General features: G+C 49.7%; 1 protein-coding gene across 3 annotated transcripts in view; it reads right to left on the reverse strand.

Annotated features, from left to right (window-relative positions):
- Positions 1 to 24193, reverse strand: part of TTC7B (tetratricopeptide repeat domain 7B) — a 215390-nt gene that overhangs the window by 82309 nt on the left and 108888 nt on the right. For all 3 annotated transcript variants that reach the window (XM_053928133.2, XM_053928134.2, XM_053928135.2), the window contains exons 10-14: positions 13123 to 13206; positions 12046 to 12150; positions 10016 to 10133; positions 7942 to 7999; positions 2428 to 2500 (exon numbers count right to left, since the gene is read on the reverse strand). In XM_053928133.2, the coding sequence (XP_053784108.1) occupies positions 2428 to 2500; positions 7942 to 7999; positions 10016 to 10133; positions 12046 to 12150; positions 13123 to 13206 (438 nt within the window). The remainder of the gene's footprint in view (positions 1 to 2427; positions 2501 to 7941; positions 8000 to 10015; positions 10134 to 12045; positions 12151 to 13122; positions 13207 to 24193) is intronic.

Here is a 24193-nt window from a genome sequence, read left to right on the forward strand (position 1 = left end):
AAGTAATGCTGCTCCTCTGTGTGACTGCCATACAAAACCTTTTCTTTTCCCCTCAGTAAGCCCTTTGTCTTTTCCCACCAAACGGATCTCATTTTGGGCACGCTTAAGATAATTTCACTAAACGGAGGCCCAGAGAAATTGCCAGAGGTTTTTAGCGGAATTAAACTGCCTAGGCTGACTGTTCTCATTTTTTAAAGCGTGACTGAAATTGAAGTGCTTAAGTCATGAAAGCATTAACAGAGCTTTCTAAGCGATCAGACCCCTGTGGCTCCGTCCAAGTCCCTTTGCCCCGGAGGTTCTCCGTTAGACATCAGGGACACATAAACACACAAGCAAACAGAAACCCCACACCTTCCCAAACTACAACCCAAAACACTTGACCCAAGAAACACAAGGCGATGCCACGTTAAACTCAAGCAGGACTAGACACAGCCTTAACCTTCAACATGCACCAGCTGTTCGAGTCTTTCTTCACCATGGATGGTAAAATGCACACATGATGAACAGTGAACACCGAGTTTCCATGCGGGCTTAGCAGTAACTAAGGAGAATTAGGACTTGAAGCTGGGTTTTGAAAGAGAGCTCGAGACTGAAGCTTCCTGCACCACTGGTCTCCTCTCCCAAGTTCAGTCCCGTGGCTGGACCCCCTCTCAGCTCTCCTGCTTCTTCCCAAATCCTCAGAAACTCATTCCTAAGTAGGAAGTCACGACTTCTGTTTTTCCCCTCTCTGAAATTCCATTTTTGATGGATTTAATTATAAATGCTGGCCATGGACGCTTTCTGCTTTGAGCCATAGAATCACAGCTATTACAGCTAGAAGGGAGATAGTCTGCCCAAACCTTCCTCTATAGGAGGAAGCTGAGCCCAGAGATGGAATGACTTGAACAAGGTCACCCAGCCATTGAACTTCTGAGATGAATGTGGTGCTAGGCATTCTGATTCCTCTCCCACCCTCTGCTCCTAGTCAAATGGCATTGGCTCTAAAGAAAGAGGGCCACAGGCCCCTTGCCCATGGTCAGCAGGGAAATGCTACCAGCAAGGTCTGGTTCTGACATGCTGCATGTCCACAAAGGCTGCTCACACCCACAAGGCTCATCCCCCAGGGTGAGCACGGACAGTGTGAACAGCACCCAGCCTGGCATTGTGGGGAGGGCTGAAAGGCAGGGCACACCCATGGCGTCAATGTGCGGATGACCAAAGCAATCAGGGACACACTGGTACAGGGTTCAGAAGACGTCCTTAAGGGAGAGCTGACTTAAAGGAATTCAGAGCTGGTTCCTTCATTCAGTGAGTATCCCTGAGTGCCTGCCCCCTGTCATTTGTGTTCCAACTGTCCAGTAAAGCAGCAATGATGATGGACACAGGGTCCTGCCCCCGCTGAACCTCGAGTCTAGTGAGAAAGACACTGACCAGATGGGTGAGCAAGAGGAAGGAAAAGTGTAGGCCACTGCAGGGAGAGGCTCCGCGGGGGAGGGGAGAGAAGGTCCTGGTGGGGAGACAGGCCAGGTGGCCAGTCACCAGCCCTCAGCTGTTGCGGCAGCAGCCCGCGCTCAGCCCAGCTGTGAGCCACACCACACCAGGTGAGAGGACCTTTACAGAGAAGGGAGCTGGACCTCCTCAGCCCCAGGTCCCCAGTGGGAGCCACCGTTCTGGGAAGTCAGATGCATGCCTACCGCCTGGGCTGCCAGGGGAATGGCATGTCTGGGGAAGTGACCTTCCCTTCACCCTCCAGTCAGCACTCAGGAATGTGCTGGGGTTACCACCAGTGTCTTGCACCTGGTGGGCAGGCGGACATGTGGCCAAAGTCTCCAGAACAGCTGGGAGGAGACGGGAGGGGATGAGAATGGCAAAGGCAGCTTCTGGAAGCTGCCAAAGACGAAGGCCAGCAAAGTTTGTCCCAGCAAAGAACATTGTCAACTCTCCTATTTCAAGGAGTCACCATGTGGAATTGGTGCTACCTTCTACATGTTTAGAGGAACTGGTGTCTTTTGTCTCTGTCTCCTGGCATCTTCCTGTCAAGCACCGATACCCAAATGGCACCCCCGCCCCAACCAGTGACTAAATTCCCGCGATGCCGAGGTCTCAGCACTGGGCTCTGCTGGCAGGGGACATGGGCTCTCGATGACTCCTAGGTTCAGAGTATATGCCCAGTGCTGCGTCCATGTTGCCATCTGACCCCAGGTGGGCCCTCAGATCCCAGGTCTGACCCTTCCAAAGCAGAGCCTGGCATGTCTTCACAGCCGGCGCTCAAACTGACCAGAACACCAGGGTCTTTGCTGTGAGGAGGCCGAGTCCTGTGGGGAGGGCCCCTGGCTCCAGGGCAGCCTCAGGTGAATGGAGGACCAGCTATTAGCTCAGACTGAGGCGCCAAAGGAACCGGACCAAGAAGAGCATGCACTCAATTCAGGAAACATTCGAGAAACTGACCTGTCTGGAGATGGCGAGCTGCAGAGCCAGGTAGAAAGCTGCTTGGTGGTCTGTAGGTGACAGACTGTGGGCCCTGGAAAAGTATTGATGGCCATTAGCACGAGGGAGAGGGTCTCAGACAGGTGTCCACATTTGCATTTTTACACCAAGGCCACATATTTAACTACTGACTGTTTCCTTTAAACTCCCCGCCTTCGTGCACTAACAAAGGTGACGCCTTTTCCCTTGTCTGCACGTAGGCATGACACGGCAGCGTGCTTCCGTGTTTGGTCCTGCCTCGGGAGGGGCAGCCAGGGATGCCGGCTTTGAGCAGGAGCCGCAGGCGAGAATCCGCAGGCCCTGAGCTCTGACCTCCGGCACGCTGAGCAGAAGAGGCCCTCGAGTTACGTACGCTGGGGCACCATGAGGCCATGGGTGCACTTGCGAAGGTGACGGCTGCTTTGGTTAAGTTTTGGCTTGGCCTTACCGCTACTTCATCCAAATTTCTGGATTTCAGAGAAACGACCTGAAAATCAAGACCTGGCTTTGCTTGTAAAACGAGGTTTTGGTTGTTGATAGACTAACTATAGGGAGCAAAGAAGGCTACTCATTCAGTCCGCTGAAGCTACCAAGTTCCATGCAGCTTGCTAACTTCGGCCATGTAACTGCTACATCAGGCTGTGGCTCGGCGCTGGGTTTGGCTTTAACTGGCCTTGGACACCAAATGGGAAGAGGCTGTGCTGGCCTCCTAGTGATCTGCAAATGTGGTTATTCTTGCTTTTATGTGAAAGTCAATCATAGTTCACCAAGAGCAACTCAAAATGAGACTGTATATAACATACTCTGTGCTGAAAGTCTGGAGGGAAGAGAAAACAAACTTACACTTTCTTTAAAAGGCACAATGGAGCTGATTAATTGAAAACGGCGGGACCCGGATAGTAAACAAACCTTCACGCTGTTCTGTCAACATTCTGTGATTAAAGGCAGTCTTCTAGCAGCAGAAAGCAAATTCAGGATAAAGCAGCAAGCCAAATCATTATGGAGCCAACGGCAGCAAACACGCCAAGGACGGCCCACTCCAGTAGTGAGGCCTCCTCATGGAAGTGTCCGTCTGCTGCAGGAAAAAACACTCTGAAGTCCTCTGCCTGTGTGCCTTCTAGAAAATGTGCCAAGTCCAGCGATCTGGGACATTGTCTGGGCAAACGCGCTAGCTCAGGTGGGCGGACTGGAGGGAGCAAGGGGAGTCTCTGTCCTTCTATTGCTCTTAAGAGCAAAGCACCTAAGGTCACCTCCCTGGTTACCTAACCAGTAACTCTGGCTCGAGACAGCCTCGGGACTCCCCTCGCCTTAGGGGAAGAGGCTCAGCCTGGTTGCCTGCGTTGCCCTTTTAGATGTCTCGTTTCTGCCAGGATGCTCCAGTTTTGACGGTTTCATCAGTATTGGTTTGCCCATGAATTTGCACGTCAAAGACTCTTTCCCTTTGGTGCTGGTAGGAAATAGGATTGGGATGTCATGGTTTCTGTCTCTCCCGTTATTTAGGGAAAATGAATGCAAAATTAGTTATGAAGAGACACTGAATTATCCAGCATTCTTTATTTTATATCATTTCTTTCATAATTAATACAAAGCCAGGTTTCTACAACCGTCAGTAAAGAATTCCTCCGAGCTATGGTTTTCTCAACCCAGCTCAGATTTTGCACAAGTGAGGTTAGATCAGATCCATGAATGCCTTTGCTCAACACCAACCGAGTGAGAAGCTGGCAATGGTCTGGTGGATTCGGGGTAATGGATGAGGATGATTCGGATCACAGGCCCCACCCTGGCGTCAGCAAATGATGATGAACTGTTAGCCACAGCACTCTGAAGAGACCAAATCGGAAGTGCTGGAGATCTTGGCCTTTCTAGGTGGGTTAGGGCAACATCTGAAGAACTGCAAACTTGGCTAAGGATGGATATCCAACTGCCAGATTTCTAACGAGGCCCAGCTGAAACACAGACGTCTCAAAAATCTCATTTTTGTAATTTGGCTGATGTGTTAAACTGACCACTTTGCCTTGGGAAAGAAAAAAAAGAAAATAAGAATGCCCAACCAAACAAGACAAAGTGCGTGGTGTTGATCGCACGAGACTCTAGAAAACTTGCTTCCGTCCAGCAGAACAACTCAGCAGCGGTGCCTCCTGTGGCAAAACCACTGTGGTGCGCCCACAGCCAATCGCTCCACAGGTGTCACCGAGCGATGCAGGTGAGAGGAAAGACATCCGTGTTCCTGAGAACTGTAAGCCTGCTGAACTCTGCACACAAATACAAAGCAGCCCATAAACCCCATTCCCATACAGCGGGTGTTTGGTGGCGCTGCTAAGAAAAACCACAGGGATGCTAAGAGCTTCCCTTGTCAAAGCAGCTCCATACCCACTAATTTAATTTCTTGTTCATAAATCCAGAACTGACAAATAAAGAATTGTTAGACTGCTGGGTCACCAGGCCATCCATCTATCCTCTGTCCACTCATCCATCTATCCATCTGCCCACCAACCCACATTATTTAGTCCCTATGGGACGCCAGGCCTGTGCCAACTGCTGGGGAGACAAACCATGCAAGTGCCTTTTCTTGAGGAACATCCCTTCTCCCCCCAGAGCCCAGGGAGACCCACGGTGGCCATGACAATGCAGTGGGAGCAGGGCCCCCAGAGAGGCATGCCAGGCTGCTACTGCAGAGCAGGGGATGGGCCTCCCGGACCACCTGTCTACAACCCAGGACACCTTGAGGTCCACCCTAGTGCTCTTCTAGACTCCAACATGCTCCCGAACTGAACCAACAATATAGAAAAAGCTGATCAATTTTGACCCTGGTCATTAAGATACACACTTTGTAACAATAACTACAATTTATAAAGCATCTACTATTACGCATCTGGTCTAAGACCATCCAGCGAACGAGACAGAGCTAGAAGTGAAAGTCCGAGGCCTGGACTGTCTGCTCTGTCACCCTGCTGCCTTATTTGGTCAACTGTCCTGGAAGTCCCCTCAGTCCAGATTACAGCAGACCTGCGGTTAGTGTACTGCGCAGGTAAGAAAAAAATGTACAAACCCGGTCAAATCCACCATTCCGGAACTTCCCATCAGTGACACACACAGAATGACCAACGTGTCCTGATCTGCCCAGGACTTCCCTGGGTTTAGCCTTGAAAGTCCCAGGGTCCAGGACACCGCTGAGTTCCTGACAGACTGGGGGGGAGGGGTCACTCCATACACACAAATCACACTACCTTCAGGCTTAAATTCAAGCCAGGGGGGAGAGAGGACAAGGGCGTGAGGTTGCGCATCACGCCAAGTGACAACCACGAACAACCCGCGCCACCTCTTCCTCAAGGAGCAGCCCAGACTTCTGCGTGCTGGGCGCCAAGTCTCTGCAGCGTGCTCTCTGCGGCTGCTTCCAGGCTTCTCTGTGGGATGCGAGCGCGCGCAGGGGCAGCAGCTTCAGAAAGCTGTGCACACGTGGCTTTTTTCGAATGGGCCGAATGGACTGGTCCCGCTGCTTGGGTTGAGCTTATGTACGAACAGTCGAGGGCCTCAGTATTACAATGCAGAAATGCAAGTGGGAGGCCTTCAGAAACCTTTGTGAAACTTTCTGAATTCGGACTCCGGAAAAATTGAGTTAATCTTTACATCTATATTGGCACTATTTTTCTTTTTAAACAAAAATTGCCAAACAATAGAATAAATAGCATTGTAGGGAGGGAATTTAAATACATAGTAAAAAAAAAAAAAAGTAATTCTCATCCAAGTGGTTTTTAAATATCCATTTACATTTAAGGAGCAAAACAAATCATTCATATTTACTTAAAATCTTTCCTTACAGATTAGGTCTATAATGCACTAGAACAGCCCTAGTTAATGTGTACTCGAAACAAAATAATTCCATTTCTTTGAAAAATGTTCTTTATTTCACACAAGCACTAATTTCGTTTAGCCTTCCACAATACATCACATAGGTGAGTAGGATTTTATTACTCTTCGTTCCCACACGAACTAATATTTTAAAAATCTCTTTGAATTCCAACCTAAACCTAAGTCAAAGGAACATAAAGGAATTCGGGCCAATGGAACAGCGGTTACATAACATGAAACCACGAACTCTGATGCCTCGGGGCAGAGCACGGCCATGGCTGTTTTCACAGAGTCCGTAAGATGTGCTGACTTAAGTGAAAGAGACGCAGTGACCACTTTCCTAGGCATTCCTGTGTGTGTTTGACACAGTGGGACTGGAGAACTGAAAGCTCCCAGTCACTTGAAATGGAAACGCTTCCCACACTCCCGGGCAGAAGAATGCCAGCAAAAGCTCAGCACAGAGACAGGAGGTCTGTCTGCAGAAGTCAGCTGGTACTCTTGGTCATTAACCAGTCTGGGCCTGGCAAGGTGAGGCGCCATTGGCTGGCCTGGTGGGACACAGAAATGAGACGGAAGAGATCAGACTGAACCAAGCAAGAACGACGTCATGAAAAAGGGACCGTGCATGCAGCGGCAAGGCTGCGGCACCCCGGGGCTAGGACGGAGATCTAATAAAGGTTCTTAGGTATTGAGAGGTCCTCATGACATTTTGGTGCAAGTAACTAAGTTTCTAATACAACTACAAGAAAGTAATGTGACTCAGATAGCTTTGTAGTGGAAGGGTCAATAGCAATTAGAGATTTGACATCATAGGCCTGTACTTCCAAGCATGATTCACTGCTTGGTGATTTATTACAGCTGCAATAAGAATAAAACGAGGGCGGTGTGGCGTGGCAGGCACCGGAAAGGCTGGGTGAGAGTCGGGAAACCCCGAGTCTACCCTGACCATTCAACAGCGACGTGACTCTGGAGACTCCTCCCAGTCCTGCACGGTGGTCCCTCACCTGCAGTGAGCATGCTCCTCGTCCTGTCCACCTCACGGGGAGTGGGTGAAAATGAGGTTAAAGAAGGGGTGTGAACGAACACTAGACACTCAAGCGTTCGCTGATTATAAAGCATTCTCCGAATTTCATGAAAGGTACACGGACGCAGACAAGCACAAGGTATTTGTGGAGCGTGGCCAGGCTGGAGGGGACTGGCCGGCCTGACTGTCACAGAGTGGCCAGGCCGTTGAGTATTTCAGAGACTGTCCTAAAACCCGGCCTTTTCATTTCTTAATATAAAAATCTGCAGCTTGACAGGTTAAAAAAAAAGCTAGAAAGAAATGATCTCTTTTCTAGATGATGACAAATGTCTTTAATAAAAGGAATCATCTCCCTAGATGTACAAAGTATCTATCTTCTTGGAGCTGAACTGCTTTATTAGGAATTGATAAAATGTGCCCAATGGAGGAACAAATTAAGAATGCAGATTTACATGGCAACAAACGATGCAGCGAGTTCGGATGCTGTATAATCAGTGCTCAGAGGAACACTCCCAGGGGTAAAACACTGTTTACATAATCTTTATAAATATCTCTTCCTTTTATACTTATCATACTGTGGTGTCATTCTGTACAGCCGAGCAAAAAGATGAACTCCCACTCACCTCTGAAATGCAAGGAGCGCCTTTTTCTGCAGGACCTCCTGCATCCCTCGCAACGAAGCTGAGAAAAGGGTTCAGTTAGTCAGGGGCATGAAAGATCGGGGAGTTTTGAACAAATACAAAACTTATCACAAAAACTATACACTCAGTTGGATTGTAAGTGACAGATCCTGGGTGCCTGTGAGCCCCGTGCTGTCCCAGGCACAGTGGAAGACGAGGCCCCTGCACCTGTTGGGAACACATGGAATGATGCTGAGGGGACCGTGAGTTGCATGGATGCTCTCAGTGCCCCCAGGCGTAGGGGCCATCTTTGAAAGACCATCTGGGAACTCCAGAGGGGGTGAGGTCTGTTTTCTCGAGTGCAGGCTTGGGTGAAGCCTGGCTCTACCTGGATGGCAGAGAAGACAATGAAGCCCCAATGGGGTTGGTCTGGCCGGCCCTTCAGAGGTCCTTCTAGCACAGAGAAGCTATGGCCCTTGGCCCAGGGCACGAGCTTGATGCCCGGAGAGGCCAGTTTAATTCATGCTGTGCAATGACAGGACTTTCAATCCTGCGATATGAACAGAAGGGATCGACCAGGCAAACCCAACCTGAAATGGGAAAATCGGCTCAACAGCGTGAGGCCGTCTTGCCGTGAGCCAACACCCCCCTGTGGAGAGCATGTGAGTCTGGATCTCTTGCAGTCTGTTGCAGGAACTAAAACGGCACTTTTTACTGGGGCAAGCGAAAAAGTCCTGGAGGAGCCTGTTTATGGCTGGAACTGGAGGAGGCCCTTAGCCACCAAATGCACCGTGGCAGACCCCACCCCGACATCACACTGAGCATGGTGGAAGGCCGCCCCAGAGACCTGGGTGTGCCTGTAACCCGTGGCTCACAGAAAAGGACTGACCGAGCCCAACTGAGTCACAAATGAACGGTGAGGCCCAACAGGGTCAAGCCACTCTCCCAGGGTACCAGGGCTCATTAGGGGTAGGGTCCAAACTAAGAATCTATATGGATAAATAGATGGCATTAAACTGATACTTCACTGAAAGCCTCCCATAGTCAGAACAATGTGCTGGGTATTGCCAATATCTCATGTGCATATAAAATATTTGCAAAAAAATCTATTATTAAAAATCAATGGATAGGCAACACTTCTTCAGGGCATTTGAAATTTTAAAGCAGAGGAAAGAAAAATTTGGGGTAACTTGTAAAAAAATGCTATAACAAAACTGTACAGGAAAAGGAAGCAAGCGAACACTATTAACAAGTCGGGACAGGATTTTCTCTCCGGCTCCTGAGCAGGGTTGGGGCTACAAGGCTATGTGCCTTCTCCTAATTCACTCACATTCGTTTCTGAATTTTTCATATTCAGCAATAAATTTTAAAGGAATAATAGTAGAGTTCAGACTCTACTAAATTGTTCAGAAAAAATTTTATCAATTTATACTTTCTGCAAACATGTCATTGAAAACTTCATTCAGTGTATGAAACATATTTTAGCTACAGCCTGTCCACCAAAACCCTAACTGTATCCAAAACATGTGCTATCGCTGCACGGGTATCTGGTACGCTGTCACACTGCACGTGCATGTATCTGGGAACTAGAATGTACACTTGGAGAAGGGGCAGGTGTTGACCAACCAAGGGGAGCTTCCTGCAAGTGGCTGGCCCTGGACTCTTCTGCATTCTTGTGCCGAAGACCCAACATCCTCTCATACCAGGACAACCCAACCAAGTGCTGGGGCACAGGCAGGCACAGGCTGGGTCAGGTGAATCGGTTCTCAGGGCGCCCTGCTCACCTTGCACCTCATGGCAGATGCCCTGCACCTGCCAGCTGGCCACCTGTGCACCACCAGCCCCATGCACCTGGAAGAGAGCTTGGGAGCCCTGGCACAAGGCCTTGGTCCTTTGCCTCCCATTCTCCAAGCGGTCCAAGCAACAAGGACGGCAGCAGTGGGGCCCCACGGGACGGCACACCAGAACGACCCAGTGTATACGCTCTCCAAGCACCGAAGGAGCTGTGGGAGTCCTGTGGTGCAGACAGGCAGCCCGGTCCTCCTCCACAGCACCCACGGGACGGGGCTTCTCTCACCATCAGTGGCCTGCAGACTGTACGTGAGCCCCAGAGCTAAGTAGCCTTTGGCCTTGAACTCGGACGTCTTCTCTCCCGCATCGACGACTGTTTTGGCAAACTTCTCAGCCTCTTCCAACTGAAAAACCAGACAGATTAAAAACAGTAACAACCTGCAGAGTTTCTAACACGAGTGACCACACCATCGGCTGCCGAAAGCAGATTCCTGTGAGTCACTGTGAAAACGCCCCCCAAACCTCCCAGTTCCACGCTGGCCATCATCCCGTTTTCTGAACTCTTGAGTACAACGGTCCTCCGGACGCCCGCCCTGCCCTTTCTCTTTCAAGTTTTCCTTTTGCCCTCTCTTCCAAAGTCACGTTCACACCTGGCGGGGCTCCTATCCTTCTCATCTTCACTTTTCCTATTGGCTCTGTAATCAGGTTGTGCAAGGCACTCAGAAGTGGCACTTGAGATACGGGGGTGGGAGAAAGTAGGTTTACAGTCGTAACACAAATAAATAATCCAACAAGTGATAACACAAGAAAAAAACTGTGTGTCCCGCACTCACCACTGTAAACCAACTTTTGCCCACCCCGTATATGTAAGTAACAAAGTTTTTGAAATGTTTTGTGTTTGGGTCACACTTTTTTCTTTTCTCTCTCTCTTTTTTTTTTAACATAATGAATTCACTTAGGCTTGGATTCTCTTCCCCACAACCTGTTTACAATGTCAAAACTCCATCTCTTTATTTCACAACGCACAGCACATGGACCTGGCTTCAGCAGACGCCGGAGAGAATGTGCACCTATACACTACACCCACAACCAGGCCTTTCCCACAATGATTAGAGGCAAAAATAATAAGGCTTGTTCCTTGGAAGTACAGCAAATGTTGATGTTTTTGAAGCTGGATGACAGGGCATGGGCGTTCATTACTCTCCTTACTTCTGTGGTGTTTGGAAGTTTTAATAATAAAAATGGAAAGAATATAAACAGAAAAGATGTGTTGCTTTCATCTTTGAAAAAAAAGAGGAGGTTCATCTTAGGCGTTGGAGATGGATGTGCCGTGGTCCCAGGCAGTGCCCGTGCTGGGCAGAGCCCACAGGGTCACCACTGGAAAGCGGTGTTTCCAGACGCCCCGCTCCTGCGTTCGTGGCCTCGTGGCTCTGAACCCGTGAACCCGGGGCGGGCCACCCTGCGCCTGCACCGCTGCCAGTTTCAGGCGACAGCCTGCTCCTCCAAAATGTCTCCTTTCTCACATTTTACTGAGTAAAGTTGAACAAAGGTAGAGCCCTCTCTTCACAAGGCTTACTTTTGCCCTGTTGCATGAGAATAAACGTGTGGGGAGGGCGGGGGACAAACAAGCAGCAGGGACCATAATGGTAAAAAAAAAAAAAAAAAATCCCTTAGCAAGGCCCCTCTATCTTTTGGGATAATTCTTCTTATCACGAATCTTGATGTAAAGTCAGAGAAAAGAACCTAAAACCCCTCTCAGTGACCGGTCTGACTTTGCTCCTTTCCACTGAGAAGTAGTAGATGGTGTACGTTTCAGGGGCACTGACACCGTCACCCACGGGGCTGTTCCCAGGTTTGGACTGGACCAGACTCTGCGGAGGAAGGCGGTCGGAAGGCAGAGGAGTGGAGAAATGCAGGTGGGCTTACAGGCGAGCGCCACAGAGGGGGCTCAGCTTTCGAGAAATGTGGGGCTCGGCTGCGTGTGGCCCCTCAAGCAGCACGCACCTCGCAGTGCCACGCACCTCGCAGTGCCACGTGGCCTTCCCACTGCCAGATGCGCCTGAGCGTGGACCCCAGTTCTGCCTTATCACTTCTGCTTCTGAAGCCTCGTGCCAGGGAACGGGAAAGCCTGGGGTCCCGGGCACATGCTGATTCTCCCCGTCCTGCGTGTGGGTGAGTGAGTGAGGCCTAAGGAGGCCAGGGTCTGGGGCATGAACAGCCCCATGCTGGGGCAGCTGGTGAATCTCTGCTCCCCTCTCAGTGCGGGCAAGCACAGAGCCCTGCGGCCCTGCCCTGCATGGAGCCCGCCGCACTCACCCAGTGAAGGGAGCCCATGCACAGCTTGGCAGCCAGGAGGGGGATGGTGGCGTCGTCAGGCTTCAGCCGGATGCACTCCTTCAGCACCTTCACAGCACGGGCAGACTGGGCAAAGGAGATCATTTCTGTGAAACTCGGAGTTTTGTGCAGAACCAAACACTAAAACCTTCCCCTGGGGGTTTTAGTTAGCTGCCTTCTTAATGAGGTTTTCCAATTTGGAGCTGCCACCCACGCAGGGGGTGCCTGGGGCCCCTGAGTGACAGGGTGGGTAAACTGTGGTTCAGACAAGTGGAAATGCATCCTTGGAATTACTTGCATTTTCTTCCCTACTTGGGTAGCCATTGTAAAAATAAGATAAAAATAAAGATGGCGGAGGTTCCTGTTATTATAAGATGTAAACTGTTCAATTTATAGCATACTGTAATAAATTTGTCTCCACTTAGCCCAAATAATCTTACATCACAGACTTAACAATTCACTAAATGGCAGACTCACTGAATGACCCAAATATCTTCACTGAGTACGTACCACGTGGGGGATACTACACTGAGCACCCAGTGGGCGTCATCTCATTTACCAGATAACCATGAGGTAGGTCCCATTACGACTACACTTCACCGAAGAGGAAGCTGAGGTACTAAGTGACCTGCCCTGGGTCACACAGTCCAGACCGCAACTCCAGCAGGTGGACTCCAAAGCCGACGCTTCCAGCTAATACCACACGCCACCTAAGATCCCAAATTGCTAAAGAGAACTAAAGGACTTCCCCTTCGGGAATAAGTTGGCACTCCCAAATGATTGAAAGGGCTTTGGTGGGAAGATACTAGCCTGAGTTTAAGCCCCATATTACCGTGATGAAGTTACAATGGCTAGAAAAAGGCAAGTATTTCAGAATTCTTCTCAATGATGTGTCCATGCTGACCCCCAAACTATTAAACGTGAACGCTCATTTACAAAGGACCAGAGGGCAGTTTCAGGCGGTTGGTTTTGACTTCCACGAGGTGGTATGTGACCCCTTGGGGTGTGAAAGCACTGAGCACCGACGTGCAGAACAGCACGCCGCCGAGGGGGACTCACTTTTCCAGCAGCCATGAGCGACAGAGCGAACTGGTACCAGAGGTGGAACTCTTCAAAGGCGAACTTCATGGCTCTTTCCAGGCACTGGTTCGGAAAGAAGAACAAATGCAGACATCTGAGAACTGCCAGCGTCCGCTGGCCACGTGCGGGTTTGTGGCTATGCACACTGAGGTGAGACCTACGAGACCTGCCTTCCTCCATTGCTCAAAACACAATCTCCCCCCAAGCTCCTCCTGCGGCGTCCCCACAGGGAAGGATACACTGACCTGGAAGCCCGGACATCCCACTGTTGATGGGATGATCCGTGATCTCGAGCAGCTTTTCATCTAGCACAAGCAAAGGGGCAGGTGCACGAACAGCTCAAACACAAGGCCCAACCGAACAAGTGCCCCAAGAGCGGGAAGCACAAAGCACTATGGGCCAGTGGCTACAGGATTCAGGAATGGCACCCTGGAGGAATGCATCTGAGCTGGGCCTTGGTTCATGAGAAGGGAAACCACAGCTATGACTTGGAAATGGCGCTCCAAGTAGCACAGGCATGGATGGCAGGGTGTGCCTTTGCTTGGTGATGGCAAGTGGGCCAGTACGAACCCAGCCACGGTGCACGGCAGGGAGGGGAAGTCAGGCTGGAAGACTGGCCTGAGCTGTGGCAACTTGTTTTCAAAGTTGTTCCATGTCCCTCATCCACCCCAGCTTTGGGTCTCCCTCCTCTGTGCTCCGAAAGTCAGAGCTGTTCAGGGTGGGGTAGCCACTCTCTGGAATGACTGAGCAGAAAGAAAGAGCTGGGCCCCTGATGCCATGAGACGCTGTGGCCTCTCACCAGACTTCTTATCAGGGACAAAGTAAACACCTATTTGGTTAAGTCACTGTAAGTTTGTTGATTATATCTGGGTCAACCTCTCACTACCACAGACACTGAGTGGCAGGGCTGGACCGTGAACCTGACCCCAGAGCCCTCTTAACTGCTCTTCTTCACTAATAAGCAACAGGATCCTGCTTCTATGCCTTTAAGAAGCACAGAGGGGAAAAATACTAAAGCAGCTTCCGGGAAAGATCAAGTAGGCAAGCTGGGGTAGCAGGGGGAGACCTAATCCAGCTGTGGGGTGGTAGGGGCTGGGAATGAATGGGGGAGATAGGTGTTATGGAGAGAACACCGACCAATGAAAAGCCAACAGTACTTAGAAACTGATTCAGGGAAGGGAGCATGGGATGATGAAGGAGACTGACGTTGCCTGAGATTGGGCAAAGGGGCAGGTAGGTGGAGAGAAGGGGTCAAAAACAGGTTTGTTCCAACAGCTCCACTCAACCAATTCAATGCAATATAACCACTAAGTACTTAAATATTACACTCAGAAACATTGAGATGTTGAAATGTTTTTTTCCTCCTTTTGCTAAGAGGAATGATAAACATCAACTGTTTTCCTGATAAACGAAAGGAGCTGAGCAGCTGAGACAGTCAGTTCTGAATCAGAAGCTAGATGATATAAATAAGTGTGCGTCCCTACGTTCCTTTGTGCCAAAGGCTACCACAGTCATTATACTCAGTGAAAAACATGTCCGGGAAGCTCCATTCCAGGTGTTACAGGAAAACACCAGCCCTCATAAAGAGCAAACTCAGAATTTTGGGGCTACAAGGGAACTCGGGGAGTATCTAGGCGAGGTTCCCAAAGAAGAGGACATTCGTCATTTTGGCTGCCTATCACCATAAATCTCTTCTGACTTCTTGTTTCAGGGGTGGGGGGCACCCTAGGTAGAAGGGAAGCAGCCTCTCTGCCTTCCAGGAAGGGAGAAAGAAGGAGGGAAATGCTCAAAGTGCCACTCCTGTGCCCCTCCTAGCCCTTTGCCTCTGGAGTAGTGAGGCTGGATGAGACCCTTGGCTGTTAGTCCCCGTGGCCAGGCCTGGGGGGCCACAGAAGTGGCAGGGTTGGTAGAGGCCTTCCAGAGCAAACTAGGGCAGGGGCTTGGCCTCCTCATCTTCTGCTCACGCCGGAGTTTTAGCCTTCTGTGGACCCGGGGAGCAGCAGGCCTCAGTAAACGTCTTTTTTGCTTAACTAGTCAGCTCTGTTACTTACAACCAAGGTCCTGAAGGTACACCCAGCTGAGTGCTTCAGGCCCCTCTTCTAACAACCCCTTAGTTTCTGCCTAAGAACCTTCCAGAACAGGAAATTCACAAGCGGAACAGAAATAATCAGTAGCTGGAAATAATGTAGGCAATGCTGCTGTAGATGAAATGTGTGAATTTGGACAAGCCAATTAACCGTTCTATACCTAGAGTCCTCACTGTAAAATAGGAAATATAATAGTAATTAATGTAGAGTTATCAGGAAGCCTAAGTTAGTTAATACATATAAGCATGATTACTTAATACACAGAAGAATAGTACCTCAGATATAGGCTGGTAAGGGCTAAAAAAAGGTTAGCTATAACTTCTTTAAAAAAAAACTTGACATTCTTATATTAAGAAAGAAAACTGCATAATATCTATTACTTTACTGTAATTTAATGTATAAAGATTCCAATTTATTTTTTTAGCTATTAACTTATTTATTTATTTATGTTTGTTTATTTTTGTTGTTCAAGTGCAGTTGTCTCCATTCCCCCTCCCCTCAATCTCATCCCCTTTGGCTTTGTCCATGGGGGCTACTGGGGCAGGGGGAGGGGGAAGTGGTGTCAGGAACATGTATAAAGGGCACATGGGTAAAAACTCAAATTTATAAAGCATTGTATCGGAAATAGTTATTTGTTTTACAAAATGTTTCCTCATTAGAAAAGGACCCCAGCTGAGGTCCTCGGAAACAGCGCACGACTTCACAGAACCAGACTGGAACACGCTTGTCACTTTTCCCCTTAACAAGTGGTGCGGACGGAAGGTTTGTGTGTCCCCCGAAGTTCCCATGTTGAGGCCTGACCCCATGTGACGGTGTTGGAAGGTGGGGCCTTTGGGAGATGACTGAGTCTCCAGGGCAGAGCCCCCATGACTAGGATAAGCATCCTTACAAAGGATGAGAGACAGACCCTTCCTTCCTGAGCATACAGTGGAGACCCTGGTAGCCTGCATCCCTGAGGTGGGCCTTCATCAGACAGCGAATCGGTTGGAGCCATGATCTTGGACTTCGAGGCACAAGAAGGACTATTGTGTTCCTCCATTCACCGACGAGGAGGCTGGAGCACAGACTGCCATGAGGCTACGCTAGGTCTCAGCGGCTTCCCGAGGAGCTGGATTGGAATCCAGGCAGTCTGGCTGTGGGCGGAGCTCTGAGTGCAACTATCCGCGGCCTAGACAGGCCGCTCCCATCTACCGTACCAGGCCCACCCACTCGGCATGAAGCAGACACAGCTAAATCACAGGCCCCTAAAACTGCCCCTGGTTCCCTGAACTATTTCTGAGATCCAGCAAGACTTTTCACTGCTAACGGGGCCCTTGCTCTTTTTGGGACCCTGAAGCTACTAAGGACTGATGCCTTTCCAGCTTGCAGAATTTTCAAGAAACTTCACAGATCCCACAATCCCCGCCAGTCCCACCGCAGCTGGAGATGCCACGTCCCCAGTCCACGTCAAAGGTGCTCAGTTTACGTGGGTCATGCACTTCCTCTACATCACTGCCCCTTCTCTCACAGACCCCCTCCCAGCTGGGGCCTCCTTCTCATCACTGTAACAACCCACATCCCCCAATAAGCCACAGGGGTGTCACGCAGAGCATAAAGGGATATGAGTCAACAGTTACAAATTGGCCCTTCCCCCCAGCTCCCAGGAGCCTGGGCTCTGGCATCCCGGCCGAGGATCTGTCTCCCTGTGGGCTCTTGGCATCTCACATGCAGTGACGCTGCCTCTGAGAAAGCGCCCAGGCAGCTCCAGATGCTCCTGAAATCCCGATGCCAAGCACACCGCCTGATATATAACATGTCCTCCCCTATGTTCCTGCAGACATCAAGATTACGTAACTCCCACGCAGCTCAGGTCAGTGTGCCTGAGCCACACCCAGAGGCCTCTCCCAGAGACCGAAGGATGCTGTGAGGAAAACAGAGCTCAGGCGTTTGCTGTCCACACCTTCTGCCCTCTAGATGGGGTGTCTGCCCACCCCAATTCCGTTTGACTATCCCTTTTAAGCACCTTAATCATAGCTGCATGTGACAAGAGTAAAAAATCTCCAGTTTTAACAGAGTGGGGGAACTGGGAAAAGAATATATGCTGTAAAATAAAAAGGAGAGCATTTACATTTTAATGATGGTTCCAGCCTAAAAGAAGTGCTGACGAAATGGACTTTTAAGACACAGGTGCTGAAACCTATATAATTCTATTAACCAATGTCACTCCAATAAACTCAATAAAAAGGAAAAACAGACAGGGGTGTTTAGTGCATGTTGGGGGCACTTACGAGGCTGCTTCAATCACCCAGGCCCAGCACGGCTGGTGGCTGGGAAGGGGGCATTGGAGGTAGACACGGGGCCAAGGACAGCAGTCCCAGGACTCAGGGGCCAGACTGCCCCCCACCCCAATCCAGGCTCCTTACCCTCCAGCCACAGGGTGGTTATGGGGCCACACAGGGTAATTTTAAAAAGCACATGAAATGCTTTGAAGAGTGTCTGGCACAGAATGAATGCTATAAACACGTCACTGTTGATGACGTTTTCATGAAACAAAGCAACAGCAGATCCTGCAGGGTTTGGGCTTCTACCTGAAGGGGGAGTGCAGGGGAGGAAGAGGAGCTCTGGGAAGCGGGGACGGGGAGCCAGCGGGGAGGGCAGAGGGAGAGTGGGAGAGGTGAGAGGAGGTTCTGGCCTTTTTCACTTGTGGTGTCCAGTGAAGAGAAGGCAGCGTGGGCCTGGAGAGAGGCACTCGGTGTCCAATCCAGGTCCGCCGGCCCCTGAGTCACCCATGCAAAACAGCAGGTGACATCTCAGATCATCGCCCTTACCAGAAAAGAAGATGGATTTGGCAGTAATACTATTTCTGCCAGGAAGGACTGGCCCATTTGCTGCAGTCGCCACACTGCTGCCACCTCTCCAAAGCCCAGACAACATTCACTCAATACCACGGATGTTCTGGTAGAACAATAACCAGGATCTAAATGGCACCCCAGTCACTTGGGCTGTAGTCAAAGTGTCCCTTGCAAAAACGCTTCCTTCGGTAGCAAAAACGTATCCTTTCCAGGCTTTTATCTCGGCTCTTCACACACCAGCCATCTCTGAGGGGCAGCAGGAGGGTTCAGCTCCTCTGGCACAAGAACGGGATTTAGCAATTACCCTCCTAGTCCGCAAAGCCCAATCACACGCCCGGGCGCACGGCAGCGACAGCTGTACCATACCACAGCAAGGAGAAGCCAGAGTCTATTTTCGGAATCCGAGAGTGAGATCCCGCATCCAAAATCCCGTGGAGGAGGGGGCAGGAAGAAAAGAAATCAGATTTTGCCTCAAATGTAGCCTGGAGCTTCTAAAATTCATCACTATTACACCAGAAAAATAACACAGGGAGCTCTCTGCAGGACTCGCCTCCGTGGACAGGCTGGCTGAATCCCGAGCTGTCCTAACAAAGATCCTTCAATTGACTAGGAAGAGCTTCTTTTCAGCGTCCTTTGTACTTAATGTCAGCTAATACATGTGCTTCTTTGCAGTTGTGAAACAATGTTTTTTATTTTCACATGGTATATGGATAACATTTCGTGTCTTCACTTTTGGCAGTGAGAAACGCAGTGACTCAGACACTTGGGACTGTCATCTGAGACCCACAGGCATAATCAGACAGAATCAGAGAGTGTGCTGAAATCTTGGAGATTATCTGGACCCAATTCTACTTCATGGCTGAGGAAACGAAGAGCCAGACAGGAGACCGGGCCTGCCCGGGGTCACACAGAACCCGAGGTCACACAGAACCCGGAGTCACACAGAACCCGGGGGCACACAGAAGTTGGGGTCACACAGAACCGGAGGTCACACAGAACCTGGGGTCACACAGAATCTGGATCTCACGATAATCAGTTCAGAGCTCTGATCTCTGAGTTAACTAAACAAATTAAAACATTTTTTAAAAGTGTAAATTAAAGTAGAACTGGAGAGAGCTAATCCACAAGGGCCTAGAGTCTGGGAAAGGCTTCTAAAAAGCAAGCTTCTGGGGCTCTCAGCTACCAGTACGAGCCCCTCCCAACCCAGGTTTTGAGAAAACACAGATGGTGCCCATCGAATCTTGCTCAGATCTCTCTCCCCTTAAATTAAAAATAAAACAGAACAAACCGCACCTCCACGCCCCCCTCCCATTTCTCTTTTTGCTTTAAAACCGCAATACCGTTCCAAGCGAGGAGCCTCAAAGCTTTATTACTTTGGAAAATGCCTAAATTAAAGGACACCATCGCCCCTGGCCACAGTGCAGGCGCAGAGAGGGCGCTGCTTTTCAGAGGCCACAGACTTGACTGCAGAACTGGATGTGGGCGCCGCCCCCCAGCAGGCTCCCCGCCCCACTGCGCGACGCAGCCTGCTGGAGTCTGCACCGCGAGCAGAGGGTCTCCCTCTCATACTGCGCGCTCCACCTGAGGTTGGGCGGAGAAAGCGGGTTCTCTGTCACTCTTGCCAAATGAATCTCTAAATTCAAGAAATGGACATTTCATTCCTCTACCTCCTCCCTCTTCAACTGTCTCACCTTTCCTTTCGGTCTTGTCTGTTTTAGGCTGTTTCCCTTGGCTTGGGGCATCTGGTTTCAACCCTTCAACCACAGCTGCCACCTCGCGCATGAAAGGACTGAGGGAGGGAAAGGGAAGAGCCCCGGTATAACGGTCTGGGGTGGGGGGAGTGTCGTGTACAGCGCAGGTGCTCATGAATGCTGGCAGGGAGGAATCAGTGTAGACTGAATGTTGGGATCCATTCTCTTGAGTATGCTTTAGGGGTGGGACCCAGGAACCAGAAAGCCCTGTGGGCAGTGCAGTGAAATGCAAAGTACCTGGAGGCGATGCCACAGCAGGCCCCTGTGGCCTGCGGGCCAAGTCCCACCTGCTGCCGCATTCAGGGTCCAACAGCTAGGAGTTGTTTATAGGTGGGCGCCTGCCGTCAGTTGGAAGAAAGGAAACACTAACTTTGAATCCAAATTAAGTAAAATATTACCCCCAAACAACCCCATTCTCCTCATTAATGCACCTGCATTACAAAAATTATAGTCATTATTACATGCTAATTTAATCAATAAAAATTTTGTGGAGACTTGTTTCCTCTCTCATTATATCTATACAATATCCTTGATTTTGCTCCTTGGTTCTCAAAGACTAAAATATTTAGTATGTGGCCCTTTTTAAAAAGGTTTGTCAACCCCTGGCTGACTTTATGGGGCCCTTTATGTCACTAAGGCAGGACTGATTTGCCTCTTGGTTCCAAAGAGATAGACCAGGTGAAAGTTACAAGGACACAGCTTCAGATGAACCCCTTCTGATGGACGGAGTGGTCTGCACTGTCTACCAAGAGCTGTGCTGGCTCTTCACACCCATCAGTCTCGGGGGTGGAAGCGCAGAGTGGCTAAGCATCTTTCCCAAAGTTACACAGCTAGGAAAGGACAGCATCAGGATTTGAACCCAGATACGCCTGACTCCAACACTGAGTTATTTCACTGTGCAATGAAGGTTGCTACTCAGGGTCCAGGGTCATCTGCCAGGGTTGTTACAGGGTGGATTTTTACTTTAGAAAGCAGATTATCAACGCCACCAATAAGAACAGTAACATACACTCTGCATATGTTATCTCTTTTACCATCGCAATAACCCTTGGAGGTAGGTCCTATTACACCTGCATTTTCCCCATAAGAGGATGGGCTTAGAGAAGTAAAGGAACACCCTCAAGTTCATACTTGGCATGGAGCGTAGCAGAATTGAGAATTCAAACTGAATCTGATATCAAAACCTGAGACACTATCCAAATACGATCCAAAGTGATCTAGAGATCCAGTGCAACCTCTATCAAAATTGCAACCGCCTTTTCGGCAGAAGCGGAAGCCAATCCTCAAATTCACGTGGAACTGCAAGCAGCCCAGGACAGGCAAAGGATCTCGAAAAGGAGCGAAGTTGGAGAACCCACACTTCTCCATTTCAAAGCTCACAGCAAAGACACAGCAACCAAACCAGTGGAGGACGGACACACGGAGCGATGAAATAGGACCACGAGCACAGGCATAAACCCACACGCCTGCGGCCCACTGATGTCAACAAGTCCACCCAACGGGGAAAGGGCAGTCTGAGCAAACATCAGAACGGCTAGATTTCCGCGTGTGAAAGACTGAAGGTGCACCCCTACTGACGCCACCTACAAAAATTAACTCAAAATGACAACAACCTACACTGCAGAGCAAAAATCCTAAAGTCCTTCCAGAAAAACACAGAAATAAATCCTCACGACCTTGAAATTGGCAACAGATTCTTAGATGTGACACCAGTAACATAAGCATCAAAAGAAATAAATTGATACACTGGACTTCATCAGAATTAAAAAATTTTGTGCATCACATGACATCATCAAAAAACGAAAAGCAAACTACGGAGTGGGAGAAAATGTGTGCAATCCTGTATCGGCTAAGGGGTTTAGCCACAGTAAAGAACGAACTCCTATAACCACCACCACCAACAAGGGCCCAATTTAAAAATGGGCTGCTCTTGAACAGACATTCCTCCAAACACAACCCCCAAGCGGCCAGACAGCCAATAAGCACACGAAAGACATTCAACTTCACTAGTCACTAGGGAAGAGCAAACCAAGCCCACGACGAGAGACCCCTCCACAGCTACTAGAATGGCTGTTATAGCAAAATGACAAGAAAAATAACAGGTGTTGGTGAGAATATGGAGAAACTGGACCTCTTGTGCCTTGCTGCTGGGAGTGTAAAATAGGGCAGCTGCTTAAAAAACAAAAACAAAAACAAAAAAACCCAAATAGCATGGTGGTTCCTCAAAAAGTGAAACATAGAATGACCACATGACCCAGCAATTGCATATATATACACACATATACATATATGCGCGCACATGGGTGCACGCACACGCACACGCACACACACACCTCCCCCAAAGAACCGGGCACTGGAACTCAGATATGTGTGTGCCAATGTTCTCTACAGCTAGTCACAATGGCCAAAAGGTGGAAACAATCCACCCGTCCATCAACAGACTCGTGGATACACAAAATGTGACGGGCGCATACAAAAAAATGTTACTCAGCCAAAATGGGGACGCAGTCTGAAACATGCGATCGGATGTGTTATCACAGCGCGGCAGCAGCTTGAGAACGCTGGGCTGGTGAAGTGAGCCAGACACAAAAACAAGTATTGGATGGGGGGAGGCGATGGGGGGAGGCGGAGTGGGGGGTTATTGCCTAAGGGGTGAAGGGTTTCTACTTGAAGGGACGGGAAATTTGGAAACGATCACGAGATTACACAACACTGTGAATGAAATTAATACTGAACTATAAACTTTAAAAAGGTTAAAATGGCATATTAAAATTTTTTTAAGTGAAAATAATTTTTTTTATTGAGGACCCTAAAAAGAGACAATGATGCTTAATTCAAAACCCACTTTCACATGGCAGGATGGTGGGTACCGGTGGCCACGGCAGCAGCTGAGCTTCCTTGGGGGTAGACCTGTCGTGTAAAAATGCCGAAGCTGGTTCCTGCTGGGCTGACCCCCAACGCTGGACCCGCATAGAGATTTGTACAGATGCTGTGCCCCAATATACGCCCACCTCTTCCTCTGCTGCCAATTTCCCAGCTAAATGACCTTGAGTTTATCTCAAAAACCCGAGAAGCGGGTGCAGGATGAGGGGTACATGGCTTGAAGCACCGGTTTATTCAGCAGGTTTCTGTAGGGCACCCACCGTGAACCAAAGGCTGTGCCTTGGTTTCTCAGAAGTCTGCGGCCCGTTTGCGTCAGGCCACACTGATGCCTTCCAGACACCGGAGCGCCAAGGTCAAGGCTGGGTTTCCACAGTACAAGTGGGGCTGCGTGAAACACCGAACTCTGATGCAAACTAACAAACGGTGGGCCCGGGAAGCAGACTTGGCTGTGCAGGTGCTTTTCGCAACGCTCCCCGATTAAGTACGGGTTTGGGTTGGGGATGTAAAAATGTCCTTTTGGGACAAGCACTAGCCAGACAGCTCTACCCACAGACCTACAACGTTACTGAGATTCATCATAAACAAATGAATGCCAGTTCAACCAGAAAGACAAAAATACCACTTCTGTCTTTAAAGCTGCCATGTTTATGTACGGGGGACACAGGCACCCCTTCTACAGGGACCCCATGACATCCTGTCAAAATGGAGCCACTAATAGTCAAATTTAAGAAACAAACCTCCTCAGCAGCTTGGGTCCATTCTAAAAAACAAGCAAAGCTGGGCTTGTGGCTTTACTTTTAATAGTGCGGTTGTCATGCCAACTGGTGCTGCTGTCTAAATTGAAGGGGGAAGAAAAGGGTTCCTTCCTACACAAACCTTTCAGCAGAGCTCACAATTAGTCTTTTTAAAACAACATGAAAGCTCACAGCCCTGGAGCAGCGGTAAACACTGTGCTGATATTGAAACCTGTCAGAAGGGGGACTCGGTAAACCTCTGGGTTGAATTCCCTTTGTGCAGCGCTCCTTGCTGCCTCTGGCTGCACCGTGCCCCGGGGAAAGAACAGCATTCTGTGGACAGACACGAACACAGCCAGTCTTGAGATGGGAACGGGGCCTCCATCTTGAGTAAATACAACTGCAGAAAGAGACAGAGAGGACGGTTTCCTTGCGAAAGTGGCTCTGTTCCTCCTGTGAGCACAGCTGCTGAGAGCCTGGGTCTGCACAGCACTGCGTGACCCACCCAAAGGTGTCAATGACAGCAGGATGGAAGATGAGGAGACAAGCTAGGAACCACAGCAGAGGCACCGCCACCCTGTCCCCTTTGGTGTGCAGTGCACCTCAGGGCTCAGGTCAGCCAAGGGGAACCAGGGGGGTGGCAGGAGAAGCACAAATGCCCGGACGTGGAAGTGTGGACGCTGGCTGGGGACAAGAGGAGGAAGGACAGCACGAGCACACAGCAAGGAGGAGGTGAGGCCTCTTCTCTCTCAGTGGCCCTGCGG

Source organism: Desmodus rotundus, chromosome 7 (genome assembly GCF_022682495.2).
Source record: "Desmodus rotundus isolate HL8 chromosome 7, HLdesRot8A.1, whole genome shotgun sequence".
Classification (NCBI taxonomy): domain Eukaryota; kingdom Metazoa; phylum Chordata; class Mammalia; order Chiroptera; family Phyllostomidae; genus Desmodus; species Desmodus rotundus.